Consider the following 10,483-nt stretch of genomic DNA (forward strand, 5'->3'; position numbering starts at 1 on the left):
AAATCATATATTTTCAAGAAATAAAAGCAACCTTTGTACAATTTGAAAGTAAACGTTGTAGACATCAGTAATGGGAATTAAGACTACCGCAAGTCAGCTGCATTTTCAGTTCATAAGTGCTTACCACACATTCGTCCGTTTAGTCAAACTCAGGTAACAAGTATTAATAACTCAATCCTGAATAACTTACAACCACATCACAAATAAAACCCTAACATAATAAAACCACTAAAATAAATTATACAGCATTGCAGCAGTTCCAGGCACGGTTATCAAAAGAACAACATTGCACGCCACCTCTATTCTACGAAGTTTCTTGCGGAAATTTATGTAGTCTTCATCCTGACGCCAATCATGGCTGCACATAAAAAAAGTAATTATGTTACGGTGTACAAAATAATAAATATTATTGTTTTCTTTTAGCCTTTTTAGGTATTGTTATGTTCTGTATAATACGCAAGATTATCTTTGATTCATGGAAAAATAAACATACATCACACGCGAGGATAATGCCATTTACCTATTATTGATTTTATGCCAATCCTCCATTCTTTTGTTTAATTCCATCATGTCCTTTTCTAGCCTAGCTTTCTCGAGCTTTGTATTCTCCCGCAATCGGGCCAATGACTCTCCAGAATACATGATGTGTCCCTGCTACAATATTAAGGGCATGTGCAAACATTAGAAAGGCTCGAACATCACAAATATGTTGCAATGAAGTGAAAAAATCATGCCCACTACGCTCAAGATGATCGAGATTTGGTCTATGTGAAATCTGAATAAGAAATCTCTATTGATTTTTTTTCTCAACCATGGGATGCCGAAAAAACCCGCATCCAATCATCCACGTAATAAAAAATAGAACCATGATTGATTTCTCTGGCATGATCTAAATCAAATGAACAGGAAAAGAAAATTATCTTGGTTTGCAAGAAATCACACCAAAGCACGAGGTGCCCCAAAATAACTCCGACGGTGATTGATTTTTCCAAAAAGTTATAAATCAGATGAATGAGAAAACAAATAACAAAACCGCACCATAGGGCCAGATCTAACTTGGTTTGTAACAAAACCAACCAGACAGTCAAATTTGAAGAACACAATTTTTGCAATACTCCGTTGGACAAAAATAATATAATTCCCACATCTAAACATGTCCTAAACATATAGGGCAGTAATTTAATCCTCCGATTAGATTAGATGAACGAGAAAAGAAAATAGCAAACTTGCTCGACCGGGGAACAGCAGCAAATCGACCAAAGCTTCTTACCGTAGCACCATGGTGGAAGAGGCGAGAACCTGCTGCCGGGGAGAGCGCGTGCACGGGCAGCTTAGAGGGGGCCATCGGCAGCGACCTGCTACCAAGGGCCGGCATCTTTCTGAGAAGAGACCGCAGCGCCATCAGGTTGTACGTGATCACGAGAGCAGGCAGCGGCTATCTAGGGTTTGTTTGGCTCGACGGTTTCCCTTACCAGACCAGCCATATATATAACACGAGTGGGCGGGCCAGATCGTTCTCCGACTCCCCTTCCCCTTTCTCCCCCGATCCTCCTCTTCGGACATCGACTAAACTTGTAGGGGTGGGCCAGGCCCAGCCCAACTTGATCCGGATTACAACACAAGGGAGAAAATTGGGAGGTTCTATACAACGCTTCACGCAGGCGTGCCTATGTCTCGCTTATAAAAAAGACTTTACATAAATTTTACGAAAATGTTACATATGTATATAAAAATTATTCCTATCATATTATGTGAAAAAGTATACAAATATTATACAATGTGTATGAAAATATAGACACTACAAATGTATTTAGAAAAAAATGGACCATGTATTTGGAAAATGTAAACATGTATAAGAAATGTTCCTAATGTATACGACGAATACAAAAAGTGTGCATCAAAACATATGTGTTTGAAAAAATATTAATCATGTATTTAATATATTTTTAACCTGTATAAAAAATAATGTTTCAGATGTGCATGGTGGATACTTCTAGGCTAAATTATACGATCATCTCGCTGATCCCCAAGGTCAACGGGGCTGGCTCGATCCGTCAATTCAGACCTATTGTGCTTATTAACATTATTGCTAAATTTCCCTCCGAGGGCTTTGCTTCGCGTCTCCCTCAGGTGGCCCGTAGGGTGATTGGCTTGCAGTAGACTGCTTTCACAAAGGGGAGGTTCATTCTTGATGGGGTTTTCAGTCATCATGAAATATTGCATGATCTCAGAACTAAGGGCACCAACTTCAATATTCTTATGTTAGATTTTAAAAAGCGTATGATTAGGTCAACTAGTCTCTTTTACGTGAGATTCTACTTGCCAAGGGCTTTGATGGGGCCTATGTGCACCGGCTCATGCAGCTGGTGTGTGGGGGCTACACCATGGTTTCGCTTAATGGGATTGTTGGCCCATACTTTTAAAATGGTCATGGCCTTAGACAGGGTGATCCAATTCCTCCCCTACTATTCAATTTTGTGGCTGATGCATTCTGCTACATTTTAAACCGCGTTGCGGCTATTGGTCATATTTCTCATGTTATCTCGGACTTGATTCCCTCTAGTATCTCTCATCTCCGGTATGCAGATGACATGATTATTTTGGTTGAGAACAATGACATGTGTCTTACTAATCTAAAGTTTCTCTTGCTCTTTTTTTAGGCTCTCTCTAGTCTAAAAATTAATTTCTCTAAGAGTGAGGTCATTCTTATGGGTGATTCAGATCAGGATGCTTGTTGGTAAATGATAAAGAATTCTTGATGTGAATGTTTCCTAACATGTTCATCATATATTCTTTTCTTTGTAGCACGGACATACGGACTTCTAGATGATTCAAAACAATAGTCTATATTTTGACATGAAGACTTTAATACTCAAGCATATCAACAAGAAACCATGTCTTTCAAAATATCAACGCTAAAGAAAGTTATCCATAGCCCATTATTCTCAATCATTGATCCATTCATGAAACACACTCAAATATTATCTGCATCCAATGCTCAAGTATGATAATAGTGTTCCGTAGTTGGTGCTTTATAAGAGAAGACGGAGACTCAAATAAAATAAATAGATAGGCTATTCGCAGAGGGAAGCAGAGATTTCTAGAGGTGCCAGAGCTCAAAGCTTAAATTGAGAGATAAAATTATTTTGCGTATCATGCTTTTCCGGTCAACGAAAACGACTAAGAGTTCCTAATATCTTTCCTGCTAAATAAATCATTGGCGGTTCCCCGACATAAAATAATGTTGATTACCTTTTCCACCATTCTTTCACAATTCATGGCTAGCCGTATTCACGGGTGCCTTCATCCATACCAACACATACCAAAGGAATTTATTATAGTATTTTTTTGCATTTTGGGACTGGGCATCCATATTACCGACACACTCTCGTGCAATGACAAGTTAATAAACACTCATCTTGAGAATAACCTACTTAGCATGGAAAATATCAGGCACCCCTCGCCGCTTCATGAGCGGTACGGGCACACAAAAGAGAAGTTTATTTTGAAAATTAGAGTTGGCACATACAAATTTAGATGGAACGACAAAGAAATACCGCATATAGGTAGGTATGGTGGACTCATTTGGCACAACTTGGTTAATATGGGCAATATATGTTCATGACACGTCAAGCAGAAATGAAATAAAATGTAATTTTGCTTGTTTAGAATGTCATGCTAAGATGCTAACCCAGGTCAAGTACTCTCACAACAAACATTCTGATGTGAGCATGTTACTTTATAGAAGGCTAATGGAGTTTCTGCATATGTACTAGATGAAAAATCTCACCAGGCAGCATTATATGGTTCCTTGAACTAGCAGCAGGATGGTCTAGGAAGGTCACATCCAGAACAGAGCTTGGACTTTCAGCTTCTTGTTCACAACTTAAATATAACCCACCGTATAAACTATGAGCTAATCATGTGCGCGTCGAAGACAATCAAAACTGCCGAGTATCGTATGAATGGCTCATGGCTGAACTGAATCATGTCCAGATGTGGAGAAGAAATCATACTCAATCAGACGAAACTATAAAATTTGAGAAAAAGAACAACGACAAATAATCTTGATTATGTTCTGTTCTGTCAAGGCAGATTAGCAATACATCATAATAATGTGGTTATGCCACTGATACATGTTCTACATCTGTGCATATATATCAATCATTTTTGCACACGGGGATCCAGCACACTCAGGCGGCTTATTCTCTACTAGCTTCTCTGCTAGTACATCAGAATTCAGAAAAGCACCCACCTAGAATTAGTTACTCTGCTAGTACAACAAAATTCAGAAAACTCACCTACCTAGAATTCAGATCTTACCTAGAATTTATACCTTATGATTGATGTAATGGAGGGTTGCAGCCATCACCCGGACCTATCAGTCCACGAAGGAGATGTCTAGCTTCCGCACCTGCACCTTCAGACGAATGCTACTATTGTATGGGGCGAGCAGGGCAAGGACAAGCTCGGACGTGTTTACAAGGAGGAGTTTCCTCGCTCACCTCAAAAGGAACAAGCAAAACAAGGACGAGCACAGATGCGAACCAGAACAACGGCGATCTCGGAGGTCAGCTCAGACGGGGAAAGCGGCCAAGCTGGCGGTGTACGAGCGGAGCGGCTGTGAGGTCGAGGATGAGCGGCGGAGTTGAGATCGAAGTCGAACGACTGGGCGTTGATGGAGAAGTCTACGGGGACGACCGGCCCGGCCGGCGGTGAGATTGAGGACGAGCTATGGGATCGAGGTGGAGGAATACAGAGTATTGGCGATGGCGGCGAACAGGAGTTCCATCTTATGGCGGCATGGTGAGAGAGGAAAGGAACCGCTTGACTTTGGTCGAACGAATCGGTACGCGTTCACTTCGCGGTGGCATGCATGCGTAAATATGTCTCTACTCCATCTTCTCCGTTTCCAGCAACCCAGTGGCGAGATCGCGACCGTACGATCAAAAAATCGATGGCATCCAGGTCGTGCGTCGGATTTGAAATGGACGGCATCCAGGCGGTGTGGCGTTTTTGCAATATGTCACAGGGTTGCCAAATACATATTTCATTTAATTTTGTGTTTCCATTTTAATTCTTTTTCGTTTGCTGGTATTTTACGATACTACACATTGTACACGTTATGCATATATATATATATATATATATATATATATATATAAATAGAATTTCTAGTAGAACCAATCATGCATATATATATATATCATCAATGTCTCACAAACCATCATATTAATTAATTCACACATACACACATGTATAGCTATATACAATTTCTCCTACATATGCATGTTGCCTTCGGAGCCAGTGACATTATAGCCTAATTGGTGCCTTCGGAGCACGATGACAATTGGAAGTGGTTTTCATTGGGGCGGTAGCGGGTAATAGTATTCTCCCTTCGGATTTATGACCTGGTCGAGCAAAAATCCCGCTATTTCCTCTTGAAGTGCTTCTACGCGCTCCGTTTCTAGGAGCTTCGCTCGCACCTCTCTGAACTGTTAAGAAGGAGATCAATATGCATGTGTATTAGTTGTGTGACTAGATATCGATAATGGTGTAAAAATTGTGAATAGTGTTTTGACAAGCGTACCCATTCCTGTCTTTGAGATCTGCTCCTTACGGACGCCATCATGCGAATGTTCTCGCAAACGCAAAATGCACACAGATCAGTCCCCTGCGCCTGCTTCACGGCCTTTACGAGAATGGAATTTGATCAGATAATAATTAATCAAGCATAATAATTAAAGAGATGGCAGCTAGCTAGCTAGTACTACTTAATTACTTACCTTGGGTCTTCCCCATTTAAGCTTTTCTTTCCATTCGCCGTCCGTGACCCTGATGAACCTTGCCCAAGCCCTGCCCGCTGAAAAAGAAAATAGATAAAGGGGTTATTAAATAGTTCATATCATGAAATGACAAACTAAATAGGCCAAGATATATAGTTAATAATGATTGAAATTACCTGTTGACTATCCCAAACAAGATGTTATGGTCAGTTTTTTCTTTGAGTAGTGAGTCCAGTATTTCAACTGTTCCAGCGTCAACTTTAATGATACACAAGACCCAGTGATATCTGCATGCACACACGTTTGCATGTCTTAATTAAGCGGGCATATGTAAGCAAAAACATGTAGCTAGCTAGTAGGCAAAAACAAAAAATTTGTAGTACAAGACAGTGTGACTCACTGGAAGTTGTAAGGAAGTAGTATATCTTCATTGTATTTGAGGCGCTTCAAGAACTCTAGCATGCTGTCCTCTACGGCCTTTTGATGACGTTCATCTATTTTCCATGTGTATTCATTAACGGTGTTTGGGTCAATAAACCCAATGCCATAGCGTCCACCTTTTCTCATTTCATACATCTTCATCCTGCATATAATACCACAGAAAAGAATATAGTGAGGATAATTACAGGTAATGATAAGGATCACTACAGCTAGCTTGAGACTTAAATTACAGAAAGAAATCACATACAGACAATAGCAACTGACGATAGATTTGTCGAGTGCGTCTTCATTGTATAACTAAAACAGTTCAGAATACTCAATGGACACAGCTTTCTCATGGTAGTAATGATCCTTCTTGACATTCACCATGAGGGACAATCGATCGGAAATCTTGGTAATGTTCATGTACCATTGATGCAATTCATACATTCTCGTTGGGAGGTTCTTGACCTTGTCTGGCTCGACCAAAGGTTGGCCCCGGACATATTTTCGTTTTATTTCATCCTCTCTAAGCACAGACATGGGCTCGATCTCGAGGAGTTGTCCAACAGTGATTTTGAGAACTTCAGCCTGCATTATATGCTCCTCCGTTATTACCACATTGCCCACCTCAGGACGTAAACTGTTTGCCCACAATAATATTGGGCGCGCGTACTGTCACGTGCTGTTGGCACAACAAGCGAGGGGATCGATTGCGCCGCCTGTTCTCCCAGCCGGGGAATGGTTTTCCCGCATTTTTTGACAGATGCTTCTTGTTTGCTCGATCCCGAGCTCGCCTCCTTACGTACACATGCTCGATTTAACTTCCTGATGTGGCGCTCATAGTCTGTGTCAACAGGTTCAGGAGCTGGTGGTTGAGCCATACGAATGAAATGGTCAATCGTTTCCTCAGGCACTTTCTCCCTTGGCGGTGTTGGCGGTTTCGGTGCAAAATGGGCTTCCACCTCGGACTTGGATATGGCTGCGATTTCCTCCTCAGACCTGTCATAAGCCCTCTGCGGAAGAGGCGTGAGGCTTGGACCATATTTATATCGCTTGCCTCTGCTTGTACTTCCTATACTACCTCGACTCGTACCGCTACGCACCATAGCTGCGGGGTGTCTCTTCTGTGATTGCTGAGGCGGCGGAGACGGCTGACGGGGCTGAGTTGGACGAGAAGGAGTGGCCGCCTGAAGCTGTGCCGGACTTGGAGGAGGAGTGGCCTGAGCTTGTGCCGGACTTGGAGGAGGAGTGGATGTCTGACGCTGTGGCGGACTTGGAGGAGGAGGAGTGGCCTGATACATTGCCGGACTTGGTGGACTTGCAGCATCGGGAGACTGCTGACTCGGTGGCGGACTTCGACGAGGAGTCGGCTGACGCGGTGTCGGACCTTCGAATGATGATGCAATCCTTTTTCCATAGGATGATACGATGTTTGGCGTCTCCGAGAAAGCACTCGTCGTCACCTCCAGGATAGTCAAGCTCTAGCTCCGAATATGGGTCCACCACCTCATCAACCAAGACACGAGCACAGCCTGCTGGAATCGGGTTGCAATGGAAGGTTGCCTCGGGGGGATTTGTAAAAGCAACGGCGTCCGCCACCTTCATAGATATGTTTTTCATTTTGACGTGTAGCTCGCAGCTAGTGTTCTCCGTGATGTCATCCACGGGGTATCCACCCAGCATTGCGTCGTCTGGGGCGGAACCCACGCTGCTTCTCGGCATGGATGGGGCGGTGCTATCCAATGCTGGATCATTCGCTAGCTGCTGCAGCTGCTGAGACCCCCTTTGCTGGGTAAGTGAGTCGATCTGCTCCTGCTGCCGCTGGAATTTGACTACCAATTCCGCTTGACTTGCTTCTAGGCCTTGAAGGCGTTCATAGTCTCGCTTCCTCTGCTCCTCCTCAATCTTCCTCTTCTTCTCCTCCGCAATCTTCTTTCTCGCACGGGTTTTGTAGTCGGTGTTCCAGTCTGAGAACCCCTCATACCATGGAATAGCGCCCTTGCCTTGTGTTCTTCCCGGGTGTTCAGGATTTCCCAGGGCACGCGTAAGCTCGTCGTTCTCTCTGTTGGGCTGGAACACCCCCGATCGTGCCTCTTCTATTGCAACAAGTATCGCATCGTCGGCTCCCTTCAGACTTGCCCTCGTTGAAACATTGCCTGTCTTCGGGTCCAACTCCCCCCATGTGCATAGAACCAAGTCCTGACCCTGGGGGGCCAGCTCTTAGTAACCGGAGTGGCACCTGCATCCTCCATCTCTTTCTCAGACTTATCCCACTTAGGCATTGCCACCGCATAGCCACCTGGCCCCAGCTTATGGAACTTATCCTTTTTTCCGGCATTCTTCTTGTTTATTCTCGACCGTTCCTTAGCTAATTCCGAATCCTTGAATTTCACGAAATCGTCCCAATGAGCACGTTGGTTCTCTAGTGTTCCCTCGAATACTGGAGTCTTCCTTCCTCCCTTGACGTACTTGTCCCATTCACGATTCTTGTGGTTCTTGAATGCAACCGCCATCTTCCTAAGAGCAGCGTCCTTGACTTTCTGCACATCTGCTTCTGTGAAATGATCTGGTAGGGTGAAATGTTCCATGAGAGTATCCCAAAGCAGATCTTTTTGATTCTTGTCGACAAAAGTAACATCTGAACGTGGAGTAGCGTCCTCTTTGCCTTTTTGTCTTTTGTCTTTTGCTGGCTCTCTCCATTCTTGAAGGGAGATCGAGAGTTGGTCCTTCACAAGAACTCCACACTGACGAATGAACTTGTTCGCAATCTTCTTAGGCGCTAATGGTTCGCCATTAGGTCTGACTGCCTCGATATTGTACTTTACGCCCTCCTTCAACTTTTTGTTCGGGCCTCGTTTCGTCCTTTTGCCTGAAGATTTGCTCGATCCGGATGGCTGAAAGAACAAAGATCGATTCGTTAATATATCTTCAAGTCATTTAAAACATGTGATGATCACCAGATACCTGCTTATATAAATATATATACCTCGCCGGTCTTTGTTGTTTCAGGATCAACATCTTCTTCGTCATCGTCATAATCGTAGTTCATGACTTCATCAATTCGGTCGTCGCGATCGAATATCATATCACCCTCTCCGGTGTTGTTTAGAAATTCAGAGCCGTCATAATCTTCTTCATTCTGATCATCATTTGGCCCGCGTATCATATCGAACATGGTCTGTTCTCCCTCTCTATCGGTATTGTCTGCCATAGCTTTTATTTAACTAATTCAAAAGAAATATAAAACAATTTAGTATTCAAATTACATCGTCTCGAATAATAGATATAATCACGAATACTTCGTCTAGAATAATAGATATAATCTCAAATACATCGTCTCGAATAATATATAATATTGAATAGTACATCACTGGCTAGCTAATTAAAGATCGAATACTATAGAAGAATCTAGGACACCCGCGGTTCCTGCGGCGCGGGCGGTGGACACCCAAAGAGAAGGAACCCTCACAGGATCATAGCTGAAGTGAGATCCCCGAAGATACTGCCAGGTATTGGAAAACCTGCCGCCCTCTAACGCAACCATGTAGCGATGGACGTGCTCGTCCTCCTCCCTGACACGGCGACGTACCACCTCCGGCGGGGCCGGGTCCCTCCGCACCGAAACTGGCCCACGCGAACGCCACCAAACGAGATCAGGGTCGACGACGGGACCCGGGGCCGGGTTCCTCATCAAGCGGCGCGCCCCTCCAGGCAGCACATCCCAGTGCCAGCCCGGCGGAGCCCAGTCCCGGACATGGGTCGGCTGGACGTCGTCGCGGATGGGTCGACGGCGAGGATGCGGGCCGGGCATCGTCGAGAAAAAATACTAGCTATATGCCCGCAAAAAGTAACATTTTTTTAATGATTGGATTTTGATAACTAAAATTTCTAACATTTCTATATAACACTAATTATGCTAATCTAAATAATCTAAATAACACTAATATTTCTAACATTTCTAACATTTCTATATAACACTAATTTCTAACATTTCTATATAACACTAATTTCTAACTGATTAAACACTAATTATATCCATCTAACATGCATTCATACATATATAATAGTGAAAAAATAATAATCTAAATAATCTAAACTAATTAAACATACAAAATACGTGTGTGTACTAATTAAACACTAATTATCTAAACTAATTAAACATACAAAATAATAATCTAAATAATCTAAACTAATTAAAGACTAATTATCTAAACTAATTAAACATGCTTGTGTGTGTGTGTGTGTACGGGCTCGGGGAGGGCTCACAGCGGGCG

The 10,483-nt window shown here is 43.0% G+C and overlaps 1 protein-coding gene across 2 annotated transcripts; it reads right to left on the reverse strand.

The window, feature by feature from the left end:
• Positions 1–146: 146 nt before the first annotated feature.
• On the reverse strand, positions 147–1,474 carry LOC123174940 (uncharacterized). Of its 2 annotated transcripts, none has more exons than XM_044590115.1 (3): positions 1,271–1,474; positions 521–651; positions 147–358 (listed from the first exon to the last, which is right to left on the reverse strand). In XM_044590115.1, exons 1-3 carry the CDS (start codon positions 1,400–1,402, stop codon positions 229–231), a joined length of 393 nt encoding a protein of 130 aa, XP_044446050.1. In that variant the 5' UTR covers positions 1,403–1,474; the 3' UTR covers positions 147–228. The 2 variants fall into 2 exon arrangements, with proteins under 2 accessions (XP_044446050.1, XP_044446049.1); XM_044590114.1 differs by having other exon boundaries at positions 521–654.
• Between the last annotated feature and the right edge of the window lie 9,009 nt (positions 1,475–10,483).

This window comes from Triticum aestivum, unplaced genomic scaffold, assembly GCF_018294505.1.
Source record: "Triticum aestivum cultivar Chinese Spring unplaced genomic scaffold, IWGSC CS RefSeq v2.1 scaffold92146, whole genome shotgun sequence".
NCBI lineage: Eukaryota > Viridiplantae > Streptophyta > Magnoliopsida > Poales > Poaceae > Triticum > Triticum aestivum.

Excerpts from the sequence above, each read along its gene's own strand:
- LOC123174940 (XM_044590114.1), bottom strand. The coding sequence starts at position 1,402 with ATGGCGCTGCGGTCTCTTCTCAGAAAGATGCCGGCCCTTGGTAGCAGG. Across the intron at positions 655-1,270 it reads TCTTCCACCATGGTGCTACG|CAGGGACACATCATGTATTC; the intron begins GTAAGAAGCTTT and ends TTAATATTGTAG. Across the intron at positions 359-520 it reads TGGCATAAAATCAATAATAG|CCATGATTGGCGTCAGGATG; the intron begins GTAAATGGCATT and ends TTTTATGTGCAG.